A 12,630-nucleotide genomic window follows, 5' to 3' on the forward strand; every position below is an offset into this window, starting at 1 on the left:
CCGATGGGTCTCGCGCCTTCTCGAATGTCGTCACCCGTGGGCCCTGCGCGCGCACACTCACGGCTGTTTCCACGGACGCTGCACGCAGCACGACGCTCGCTGCGCCGCACAGTGCTGGCCGTCTCGTTTTTACCACACCATTCATCCTGTTTATCAAACCGCATGATCCCAGCGCACGATCACATGTTGCCGGTGCCAGTGCAGCGGAGCCTGGTGCAGGCGACTGTGTTGCACGCAACACCGCAAGGTGTACTGTTGCAACATGGTGGATTCGGTGGTGCCAATCAGTAAGAGGTATCATTTTTGTGCGTGTGATTGCTTAATCGCACCGCGGAACACCAAGTGGCATCGGAGAGCGGCTTCTCCTTAGCGAGTTGCTCTGGTGCCACTAAGACAAAACGCTGTGTACGCACGAGAAACCCTCTAGAGAATCAAAATCGATCATCATCACCATACATTTACGTGAAAATCCGAGCCCTTAGGCGCACCACGGTGTGGTCAGAGGCTTCATCGCCAACCACCTTGTGTAGCAGGCAGACATGAATCGAGAAGCTAACGAAGACACGTACAACTCAGACAAAATCCCCACTCCAGAGGGGCAGCGCGAGGGTGACATCCATGGTCATCGGGCCCAGGCTGAAAATACGACCTCGCCCTCCACCTCCTGCCGGGACGACCGCAAGGCCTGCAGTTTCTATCTCAGGACAGCAACTTGCGCGGTGCGGGCATGCTCACTCTCAGCGATTTGCTGTAGCGCCGTCCAAGGGTGTGCGGATGGCGATGCACATCCTCTCCACAGCTGCATTCACCATCGTTGCAAGCCGCCTTCCTGCATCACATTGCTTCGTTGCTGATTGAAAGACACCCCCCTTTCTGGCGCTGCACGCGCAGTATGGTGCCTCCTGCCGCTTCTACCACCCGCCCGCGCTCTCGCCGCCCGAGCTCAATGCCTGCGGCCTGCCCATGCGGCCAGACGAGCCGGTGCGCCCGCCCTTGCTTGACCTGCGGGGGTGCAAATGCACATGGAAAGTGGCAGCACAACCCTCCTTACGAGCTGCAGCAGATGCTGCTCGCCTGGAGCATCATCGGGCCTGGTGTGCAGGGCCAACGCATGCACATGGGCGCCCGCTGTTGGGCGGCGGCAGGGTGGCAGGCAGGCCTCCTTCACGCCTTCCCCTTTCCTTGTCGCCCCCTGACAGCAGACCACTGGCTGCCGACCGCGCGCTCCCCCTCCTCGGACCGTGACTCTGTGAATGCAGGAATGCGCCTACTACCTGCGCTACGGCAGCTGCGCGTTCGGCGCAACATGCAAGTTTCATCACCCAGACCCGAGCGCTGCGAAGCCGGTCGCCGCAGACGCCAACAGCCAGCAGCAGCACGCGCCGCCGCCGCCGCCGCCGTCGCTGCAGGCCCTGCCATATCCTGCGGCAGGCGAATCGTGCGTGGGCGTGCCGCCGGCATGCACCATGCTGTCAGCAGGCGGTCAATACGAAGCGCCTCGGTTTGGTCGTGGGGCGCTGCCCCTAGGGGCAGCGACAGGCCTTTCGCACGCACCGGCGGCCTTCATGATGCCGCCCACAGTGCTGATGGCCTACAGTCCGTACACGTACGGCTCGTACTTACCCCCGCCGCTGTACAGTAGCCAGCGGACGCCTTCGGCGACAACCCCTGCGCTGGGCAGCACGGGGCCGGGTGCTGTCCCCACTGCGATGCCGCAGGTGATGTGGTACAGGCTCGGGAACATGACCAACGCTCCCATTCAGCTGCCGCACACCTGGCAGCGACAGCAGCAGCAGCAGCAGCAGCAGCAGCAGCAGCAGCAGCAGCAGCAGCTGCAGAAGCAACAGGGGCAGCAGAAGCAGCAGGGGCAGCACACCCAGCGGCGGAGGCAGCATCCCCACTGCCAGCTGCAAGGCCAGCAGCAGCAGCAGCAGCAGCAGCAGCAGCAGCAGCAGCAGCAGCAGCAGCAGCAGCAGCAGCAGCAGCAGCAGCAGCAGCAGGGGTGGTCGCAGCCCAGTGATGGGTATTGTGTGGCCGTGTCATCACCTCTCTCTCTCGCGTATGAGCAGGGTGGTGGTGCCTGCCAAGAAGAGCAAACCACTCGTCATATGGGCAGCCTGTCCCTGCAGCATCAGCAGCTGCAGGTAGCATGCCCAAGTGTCGCCCTCAGCTCAACCACCAGCAGCGGCAGTTGGCGCGGCCACCGCAGCAGCAACAGTAGCGGCAGCGTGGGTAACAGCTGTGGCCACAGCGGCGGTTTGCCGGACGCTATTCGGCGGCAGTCACGGCAGGCGCCGAAAAAGAAGCAGCAGCAGCCGCCGCCGAAGCCTCAGCTCTAGCCACAGGAGCAGCCGCAGCAGCCGCAGCAGCAGCAGCAGCAGCAGCAGCAGCAGCAGCAGCAGCAGCAGCAGCAGCAGCAGCAGCAGCAGCAGCAGCAGCAGCAGCAGCACCTACCGCAGCAGCCGCAGCAGCCGCAGCAGCAGGATCAGCTGCATCACAAGCAGGAGCAGCAGAAGCAAGAGCACGAGCCGAAGCATCAGGAGCAGCGGAATGGAACAGGATCAGCAGCAGCAGCAGCAGCAGCAGCAGCAGCAGCAGCAGCAGCAGCAGCAGCAGCAGCAGCAGCAGCAGCAGCAGCAGCAGCAGCAGCAAACTTTCCTGCTGGGGCCCCCTTGCAGCTCCCGCACTCGGCCCGCACGCACTGAACTTCATCGCCTTGGCAGTGGCGGGTGCACGTGCTGGCGCCAGCCGCAGCGGGCCAGAAGCTGGGGGCTGTCTGCAACCCCCAAAGCATCGTGGTTGCAGAGTGGCATGCATGAGGGCACAGCGCTGCGGGCCACGCACGCAGCCGGGGGCATGGCGCCCATATGTTTCCGCCAGAGGTTGTGGCCGGCAATAGTGGCGTGTATTGTGCGCCGCCGGGCGCACTCAAGCGGCTTGTGCTACGTGCTTGCCAGAAAGCAGTACGCGGCGACGAAGGCATCCGTGCCGTTGCTGATCAGGTCGCCCTGGCCAGCGCCAGCGGGCTCACAGGCCGGGTCCACGCGTGCACCTGTACCCACTGGAAAAGGCATTTGCAGGCGGGCGGCCTACGAACTTGAGGCCACGCCCGTGCCGCTTGCTCGCTCACATCATGCCCGAGGGATGGGCACATACAAGCTTGCCCCCATGCTTGCCGCGCATGGTGGAGCAGGCGGGCGCACTGACCGAGACCCGCCCATGGGCGCGGTACGACTGGGGGGTTCTTTGTTTTCCCCGCTATGACGGATAATTGCAACACACACAGAGTCAAACACCACCTGCATCTCAGGCCTGGGTCTGCCCCAGGCTGGAGTATGCACATGAGTAGTTGTAATGTTGGACCAATCGCAGCAACACCAATGGGGGGTGTCACGAAAGACTCTCTGACCCACCTGTGGCATGAGCCATACGTGCAACAAGGGAGCGCATCACCCTTACTTGCGGGGACCCCGCCTTGCGCGCTTTCCTGAGCAAGTCTGGCACTCCCCACGGCTGATGCTGGCCAGCTGCCGTCCACCTGCAAGGTGGTCAGCTGAGCAGCTTTTCTGGGGTTCAAGGATTTAAACTGCCTGCTCGGGGCAGCTTGGGGCCATACAGCGAATCTGGATGTGGCAACAGTGCCTTACCTTGCTATCAATGTAAGTGTCATTGCCACCTCGCCCTTTGCTGCGCGTGCTTACCACTTTGCGTGCAACGGCCTGTGCCTCAGGGTTGTGTTGCCAGCGCAACAACTTGGGATGCCTCAACCCTGAGGCGCCTCAGGGGGTTGTCACCGCGCTTGGCGCAACCAGCAAGCTAGCTGGTGTGCCTGTAGGGGCACGCAGATGGTGCCGTCCTTGGCGCCCAGCATCGCTCACACATCTTGTCTGCACTGTCCCCTTCACGTCCTGCCGCACTATCAAACAAGCAATGCTCTTTGGTGGGCAATGCTGCAAGACCTCCTCGCGGGCTGCTGCACGACTGCGTGCGTGGTGCTCAGCCTGTGGCCCTCACTCTTCTTGCAGATGGCGCTGGGATGCCTCCTTCATGGCAACAGCAACCACAGCGTGACTTGTCTTGATGAGACGAGTGTGTGATTTGACCTGGCGTGTGCCCAACCTTTTCAGGTTCCCTGCACGTGCGTTGCCCCCTCATATAGATGCCTGGTGGCTTTCAGGCCCGCAAACGTGCCTAAGAGTAACGAGCAGGACATCAAACGCCTGCATCCACAATAATGCTGGTGGCGTGGTAGAGAGCCTGTAGTCCATATGTGCGTGCACAATCATATCCAGAAACATACCTGCACTCAGACAACAGGCGTGGGGTGGGTGCAAGCAAGCAACAAGGTGCTGCATGCGTGCACCAACCCTACCCTCGATTGCGCATAACATGCCACCCCAAGAGCTGCAACCATGTGTGCTGTGCCTCCGACCTGCTGCCACGCAAGTGCGTCTACGAACCTCTCGCGGTCAGCAGACCTTCCCTCTTAGCAGGGCATGCAGGCATACCTGTATGACCGCCGCAAGGCTCGTGCACATGACCGGGCACAAACGCTTGCGGGCAGCGCCCTGCTCGAGGGCACAGTAGAGGTGTTGCAGGGACGAACCGCAGTGACCTCTGCTCGTCTATTGTTGTGGTGCTGCGCTGCGCCGCTGAGCCACGTCGAACAACTTGTGTTGCCTGATCAGCCCTCGCGCCGCAGTTGGGAGCACGAGGGGCGCATGATTGGTCTTGGTTGTTCAAATTCACGTTGGCTTGCAACCCCACGCATGGCACATGGGACGCCTGCCGAGGGTACACTGGCCAACCAACTGCGGTTGGTAGGCCAGCCACCTAGCTCATCATGCGAGGGCTAATCCCCGACCAGTGCAAATGTAGCCTGTGTTCACCAGCACACTGCCAATGCAGCAAGTCAATGCAAGCAGCATTTCCCTGATGGCCAGCCTACAATCACAGGTGCTGCGACATCCAGAGCGACGCACGTGGCAAGAGCTGCGTGCGCGTCACAGTGCCGCACACGCCAGCGCACGCACGCCAGAAAGAGCCATCTAAATGAAGGCATTCAGATTCAGCAATGCGAGGGCTCTGACGCCGAGGTGGAGGTGTGCTTGTCACTGCGCCTTGTACATCCATGCTGCTGCCATGACAACCAACAGGATGCTTGGACGCAGGGCCTGGGGCTGACCTTTGCACCAGTGGGCTTCCTTGACAAGCACCAGTGCAGCATGAGCAATCACCTCACTACGGCAGCGTTCTCCTTCTTGAATGGAGGACATTGCTGCTACATCTTATGTAATAAGATTTTGCTTGCATCACTGCAGCAGAGCAGCCACCCCATCATCCCGTCGCAGCTGGCCACACTATGATGGCCACAACCCGGCCTAACCTTTGTTTTCAAAAAGGGCAAGGTGCGCACACGCTCTGTAGATCTGTTTGAGATCAAAGCATTTTTTGGAAGTGTGCCAAGCTCCGCGGGCAATGTCGCAGGGGACTTCGCAGCGCAAGCATAGCTAAATAGCCCGTGCAAGCAGCACACGCCGAGCAAAGGACGCGCATATGTATGTACACGATGTAGTCATCGCACTTGCGCCGGTGCACCATATGTATGCGAACAATGATACAGTAATGCTATGCCGGTTGGTGGCTGGACCTGCCGGACGTCGGAGCTGGTACATACGGAGGGAGCCAACAAGAGCTCTCTAATTGGACAATGCCGACGCACCGAAATGTAGTGAAAGTAACCACTGCAATATCTCTGTCTGAAGTTTTGAGCCGCTGCCATTTCTTCATCTCTGTAGCAGCACCCGTCACGCAACTTTCAACCTTTTCAAATTTGGCCATAACGTGCTGGTCGCTCATTGGTCGGCCCACGGTACCCCTCACACCATGCCCTTAAATTCCAGCGGTAGCACGTCGTGGCCCAAGCGCTTGCTGCGGGTGTTGTGTGTTGTGGGCATCATCTGCAGCCTCACATCCATCCTTATAGTCTACGAGCTTCCCTTTGAGATCTCCTCCTTTGACATTTTCAGCGAACACACCAGTGTGCAGCATGTCGTGGTGAAGGCTCGATTGACGCGGCAGGAGCCCAGGCACCATCCCACCAACAAGTCAGGCCTGTACTATGAAAAGCTGACGAAAGTCTCTGTTCCAGCCCATGAGACAACTGCAGATAGGCAGCTGTGTGACGTGGCCTTGCAGTTCAAACTCACTGGATTGTTTTTTCGTGATGAGGCAGGCGAATACCTGTACGAGCCGCATGGGTGCCGTCTACAGCGCTTCACAGCGGCGCAGGCGCGCGGGATACTCGTGAACAGGACGGTTGTGTTCTACGGGGACTCCCTGACGCGGTACCACTTGATGAACCTGGCGGTGTTTCTGGCGACTGGGAAGTTGATGGAGCGATACGCAGGCACGCCAGAAACAGCCCCAAGGTGCGTGGGTGCTGGACTGAAGGGCTGCAGCTGATGAGAAGTACCCCTCAAGATCAACACACCTCATTTTTTGTTTCGCCTTCCCCGCATGAACATGGTCACTTCCAACAGTCTCAATCAGCAGTTCCAGTTCCTGCAGCCCAAGTATGCCACAGACACCAACAACACAAACATTTTGATGGGCCGCGAGTATGGCAAGACCATTGGCATCACCTCCAGCTGCTTCAATTCCTCCGAGAGCTGCTACGACCCGCCGTGCAACGTGATGGCCTTCAAAATGACAACAACGCAGGGCAGCCTGTCGCTCCTGTTCTACCCGCTGTATGGTGCCAAGAATGCGACCCATGACCTGGAGATGCTGCGCACCATCATGCGCAGCTCGGCCGATATGGTCATCCTCAACCATGGGCTTTGGGGGGGCGACAACATGAATGCTTACTTCAAGGACGTCCTGTGCCCCGCAAAAAAGGAGCAGCCGACCCTTGGCGGCGGTAAGACGGAGCTCGTCTGGCGGACAACGTACCGCACGTCGCCGGAAACGCCGCTCAACACTGAGATGGCCCGGAACCTCAGCGGCGTGGCGCGCGATTGCGGGTGGAACGTGCTCGACCTGCGGGAGGTGTCAATGGCTGCGGCGGCTATCAACCTGCCGGTCTACTGGGACGACAAGCACTTCCTTCCGTTTGTGAACGATCAAATCAGCGATATCCTGCTCAATTTGTGGGCTTCTTTGTGGCAGAAACAAGGGTCGAGCATAAAGGAAGTGTGCCCTCCAAACCCTCCCGCTGCAAATGCGCCCCCGGTAACGTGAGAGCAAGTAAATATTTTTTCATTGCTGCTGGAGGATCGTCATCGCCGGCGGGGGTGCTGGGGGGTTTTGCAGATTGCGTCCAACTGTTATGCCTAACGCATGGCCAGAAGTTCCAGCTGCTTGCTGGATCATTATACACTGCTTCATGCATGTTAGCATGCCCTGCATTGACCTGCAAAGCCTCTCTTGGGCATGGTGGTTGTCGGGAGTGCCTGGGTGCGATGCAGCTGCAGATGCTGCAGCTCTGCTCACATCAGATCACGGCGTCTCAAATCCACGATCCACATGTATAGACACTTCAAACTGTGGAACCTGAGAGTCTGTAACGCCGTAGCTGCCATGGTGCTTGCTGAACACCACAAACTCTCACCTTGTATGTTGTCCGGGGCCAATTGCCATCAATTTTGACAACAAACAACTTGTGTGAATTTAGGGCGAGGCCAAAAGTCCTTGTCGGCTGCCAACTTTGCCTGAGTGTGTGACAAAGAGCATTTAGTACACAACACTGTTGCTGTGCAGGTACAAAGCGGGGAACCGCCTCAAAAGGTCTCCCCGCCTGGGAACCACCCACACCAGCAGCCAGGTGAATGGGCGCCTGGCCGCGTAACAAAGTGTGCTGGTTATGCATCGTCTCACACATATGAACAAGCAACTGGAATGGGTTCGGGCGGGGATACCCCACTCGCTTTGAGCATTCTGCTGCGTGCTGCACACTTGCTACCCAGAGCGCGCCCGGAAACGGCTGCAACTCTTTTCATGTCGAGATGCACTTTCATGTGTCACGTTTCATGTGCTTGTGAACCACTGCATCCATGGCAGTCAAGCTGCACTGCATGTTTGTCGTGCACTGAATGGAACGGCATGCTTTTGCCACACGCAAAGCCAGCCAGGGACAGATGCCTTAAACCTGCTCTGTGTTGAGCCCAGCACTTGACCCGTCTCTTGCAAAAAAGCCCATGATAAAATGTGTTCAGCAAACAGCAACCATCGGCTGAATATAAATGTTCACAGAGAACAAGGCTTTGCATAATTTCAACGACAAAAAACCCTCCTGCCCGGGCAAGCGGGCATGTGCCCTGTTCTCGAGGGGCTCCCAAAAATATGTACACAGCAATTTACAACGCACTTGCGTGCATAATCGTTGTCATGAAAGCAAGCGAGTGTCATTTGTGACAGCCGACCTCTCGGCTGTCCCATCAGGACCGATAAAATACCCTGTGGCAGACAGTTTCATGGCTAATACCGCTTGCTGTAAGCATCACACGCATGAAGCACATCATGCAAAGCTTCGTTGTCCACATCATACAGTATGGCATGCATGCTCTGATTGTCATGATGACAGCTTGCGGCGTCTTTATCTGCGTTGATGATGTTATTTTGATAACTGCTGGACTAGCGTATTCGATAGATGTTGATGCTCGGTCGGAGGGATAATTGCTGATCATGACTGGTCAGCATCATGTGCGGGGGGTGGTACAAAAGCTGCCCAATCTTTTTGCCGTGTTTCGGTGTTGCATTGATGCACTGTCTTGACCCCACAACTTCCCAAATCGCGGTTAGATTGCGTGGTATCCAAGCAGGAACCAACGCAGGTGCATGCAACTTTCTTGCTACTACAGCGCATTGTGAGAATGCGTTGCAAGTGGCGGAGGGTAGAGCAATAGACGTCATCAACGTATGAACATAGCAGTGCAGGGTTTTTCCATGCAGCTCAGAACTTATAATCCTGGCTGTTCGTACCAGCAGGCACATGCTCAGTTGCAAACAGGCAAGGGCGCAGGGCAGAGAATGCATTCTCTGTCTGGCCAGCCGGTTAGTGCATATAGGTTGTTTACAAGCGCCCGCTTCGACACTTCCCCTCGTATCAGTTGGGCCCGCATCCCATGGTCCGCAACCATGCATGCTGGTGCCTCTTTGGGTCAGCAGCATGCCCCATCCAGAAAGCTGCCATTCCACCAGATCCTTGCAGCTTCCATGTTGTCATGCCGCACCGCCTGGCCGGACTACTTGTCAATTTTGGCGTGGCTGTTCCATTTGGCTTTTGTTTACAAGCCGGCTGTTCGCCATCCTTTCTTCCCATCCATATTAGGACGCACCACTGCCATCGTTCACCTGAGCGTCAAAGGGGCTGCATGCACTGGATGTACTGATTTTGCAGGCCCTTTACACCGGCACTCTAACTCCAGGCTGCCTGCCGCCCGTGTGCCATGCTCGCGTTATTGTGTCATGCCTTGCAGCGTGCGATCACCGTTGTCCACGGCGGCACAATTTACAATGTGCGTGATCGTGCGGCGGCCCTGCAGTGTGCTGTCTTGAGCAAAACTACCCGGACTTTCCACGCGTCTGCTGCTGCGGTTGCTGCTGCTGCTGCTGCTGCTGCTGCTGGCGGCCGGCTGCCATTTTTTGCGCCAGCACCTCGTCAATCTGCGACAGAGCGCGTCGCTTTTCACCCAGCGTCTGCGCACAAAGTGGTGGATGGGAGGCACACACGGCGCGTCATGTTGCTAATGCAAGAGGCGGCAAGCGTGGTGGGGGGTGGGAGGGTGAGGCAGTTGGGAGCCGCAGCTGCTGCTGTGTGTTCTAAAACGCGCGTGTGCTCACCTGGGAGGGCATGCGCACGCGTCGCAGAATGATTGTGTGCAGTTCCAACAAACACAGCCGTACACATGCCGCATTCGTATGTGGATGTGTCTGTGAGCTCGCCCCTGCACAATCGTGTGTGTGCGTGCACGGGTGTGTGCGAGCATGCAAACATGAACACACGCAGGCATGCGTCTGACAGTGTTCCCACATCTGGCGTCTGCGCGGCTTGAGCGGTGCAGCGCGGCGCGCGGGTCCAGCCACCAATCTGCATAGCACCTCACCTGGTTGACTGTCTTGAGGGTGTCCTCGAGCTTGGTAGACTTCCGGCGGCAGAAGTCGCTGGCTGCATCTGTAGTCATCTGCACGGCCGGGCCAGAGCCCGATGGTGGGCGGGGGTGAAGCGTTCTGATGAGCATGGCCGGCGGGCGCTTGCCTGCCCGCACGCAAGAGTTTTGCCACGGCCAGCAGCTGTGGGGCGTGGCGTTGAGCTCAACAGGTGGGGCTGGGCCCGCTGCCTACACTCTCTCCCACCTGCACGAAGTAGCCGGTGCCCACGTCCACCAGCACACTCCTGGTGTCGGCCAGCTTTGCCGGGACATACAGCGACTCGGTCAGCGGCACCATCAGTGGCTGGCCTGCGGGAGTGGAGGTGCACAGGAGCGGTGGGGGAGGGACACGAGGGGGTAGGACAGGGCAGCACCCACAGGCGGGCCCTGCCATGGACGGCCAGGTGGTCAACGCTCCAGAGAAAGCGGGGGGACAGTTTATAGCTAGAACCAGGCTTGCTGTAGACGCGTCTGATACGTTGCTGCTCCGGGCGGGAAATTCCCGTCAGCTTATGCCGCCTCTGGCTTGCTGTCACTGTTTTGCGTCCCACATTTTGCCCAGTCCGTCCCTCCCCATCCGTATATGCCCTTCTGCATTCCGACCACATATACCTGCTCCCCCCTGGGAGCGCACCTGGCTTGCTATCCGCCAGCCCCTGCACCGCCCTGTTGGAGCTGCTGAAATGGGCCATCAGGCGCTGCAGCTGCATGGACTTGTCGGCAAGGTCGTTGCAGTTGGACTCCACGCTTTCCCGCACGCTGGACAGCTGCGTGGCAGAGGCGCGCATGAAGGAATTCAGAACTTCCGGCGAGCGCCGCGCCTCCCATCTGGGACAATGCGCACGATACCGTGGAGGCGGCGGCAAGTGCAGGCCTGTTCGACATGCGCGCATGCACCTCCTGTGTGTTCAGCGCCGTAATCGGTACATGGTCATCCGCGGATGGAGCAGCCATGCTTCCGTGTTATGCTGCACAAAGCTGCGTGTGAGATCAAGCGATCTGAAGCGTGTGAGATATCGTGTTTATGGTTGAAGTGACCGCACGCTTTCGACTTTGTGCGTGAACAACCATACGATGCTTCGTGCAGCTTGCGCTTGTGGCGCGCTCGTGATCAAACGGGATCTCCGACAGATGACTGCAACTATCCAAAGTGACATCATGGCTGGAAAGTTATCTTCAATATTGGACTCAGCGCAGTGCGCCCCTCGGCGCTCCTTATCCAGGGACAGTCGGTCAACACATTGCAGGCCGCAGTGCCGGAAGCACCCACATGGGCGTATCGCACATGCTGCAGGAGGACTGTATGGCGTGACAGGCAGCAAACTTGATTTTCAGCCATGGCGTGCGCAATGCGCTTGTGGATGACGGCACGCACTGCCGTAGTTGACCGGGGTTGACGCTTGATTTTCAGGCCGGCAGCCATCCTGCCCTCTCACATCATTCTGCACATGAAAGTGAACTAGTCAATTTCATGCACATCCAGCTACTCTGCCTGAAAACCCCCAGGTTTCGCTGTCATGGGCCTAAAGCTCCACGACATGCCTTATAGGACGTTAGCCTTGAAACACCTGTATTCGTATGCAATCTCCACCACAGTAGTTCCACGACACACCACAACACGCAATCCAGGGGGCCCGAGGCTTCTCTGCCAGTGCGCTGTGTGCACGGGCTTGGCACAGGCTGGGCCTGGGCTGGGCGTGGGGAGCGGCTCGAGAAATCCATGAGCGCGTTTCCATGTCAGGCGCCGTGGATGGTGCAAATGTGGCAGATGAATGACCTGTTATACTGCTGTATACCTCTTTCGGTGCAAGAACCTCTAGTTGAAGGACTGCGCGCAAGCCTAGAGATCAGCCATGCCGGTGGTGGGCGTGAACAGGGATCGCCTGTTTCAGGCGCTTGGTCGCACCTACAGTAAGTGTCTTGATTGGTCCCGGGTACCGGCAGCAGCGCAGCCGTCGACGGCATGCTCACCCTTGCCTGAATCGCATTTTGCACAGCCGACGAGGAGTTTGATGCCCTATGCTTCGAGTACGGCATTGAGCTGGACGATGTGGTGAGCACCGTGGTGCACAGCACACTCACAGCCTGCGCGTGGGTCCGGCCAGGGCGCACAGCAGCGCGCGGCATGTGCTGCTTCCTCTTCTGCCGGGCGGCCTTGCGCCCCAAGGCCTCATGCGCAGGGCACCCCCGCCGCCCGACACGTGCCGCCCTTGCGCGCGCAGACGTCAGAGAAGGAGCTGCTCCGCAAGGAGCATGGCGCCGCTGCCGGCGACGCGGCGCAGTTTGCGGGCGCGAGCGACGAGGTGATCTACAAGATCGACATCCCCGCCAACCGCTACGACATGCTGTGCCTGGAGGGCATCGCGCGCGCCCTGAACGTATTCAAGGGCCGCGTGGAGGCGCCGCAGTACCGCCTCGCCGACATGCGGGGTGCGGGGGCCGGCCGCGGGGGGGGGGGGCATCTGGCAGTGGCGGACGG

At 58.8% G+C, this 12,630-nt stretch overlaps 3 protein-coding genes across 3 annotated transcripts in view; 2 read left to right on the plus strand and 1 right to left on the minus strand.

Annotated features, from left to right (window-relative positions):
* Nucleotides 1–6,542: 6,542 nt before the first annotated feature.
* On the plus strand, nt 6,543–7,242 carry MNEG_8206 (hypothetical protein; the record flags this gene model as incomplete). The annotated part of the gene is made up of 1 exon (XM_014043319.1): nt 6,543–7,242. A coding segment is annotated over one exon (700 nt), but the record flags the coding sequence as incomplete, so codon positions are not given.
* Nucleotides 7,243–9,564: 2,322 nt separating this feature from the next.
* MNEG_8207 (putative prefoldin subunit 5) lies at nt 9,565–10,939 on the minus strand (the record flags this gene model as incomplete). Its single annotated transcript, XM_014043320.1, has 4 exons — nt 9,565–9,699; nt 10,107–10,184; nt 10,357–10,460; nt 10,786–10,939. 4 exons carry the CDS (start codon nt 10,937–10,939, stop codon nt 9,565–9,567), a joined length of 471 nt encoding a protein of 156 aa, XP_013898774.1.
* Nucleotides 10,940–12,004: 1,065 nt separating this feature from the next.
* MNEG_8208 (phenylalanyl-tRNA synthetase, beta subunit) overlaps nt 12,005–12,630 on the plus strand; it is a gene marked incomplete at both ends in the record, with an annotated part of 1,943 nt that continues 1,317 nt past the window's right edge. Inside the window, 3 exons of the mRNA XM_014043321.1 lie at nt 12,005–12,062; nt 12,149–12,204; nt 12,374–12,581. Of these exons, the coding sequence (XP_013898775.1) occupies nt 12,005–12,062; nt 12,149–12,204; nt 12,374–12,581 (322 nt within the window). The remainder of the gene's footprint in view (nt 12,063–12,148; nt 12,205–12,373; nt 12,582–12,630) is intronic.

This window comes from Monoraphidium neglectum (assembly GCF_000611645.1).
Source record: "Monoraphidium neglectum strain SAG 48.87 unplaced genomic scaffold scaffold01534, whole genome shotgun sequence".
NCBI lineage: Eukaryota > Viridiplantae > Chlorophyta > Chlorophyceae > Sphaeropleales > Selenastraceae > Monoraphidium > Monoraphidium neglectum.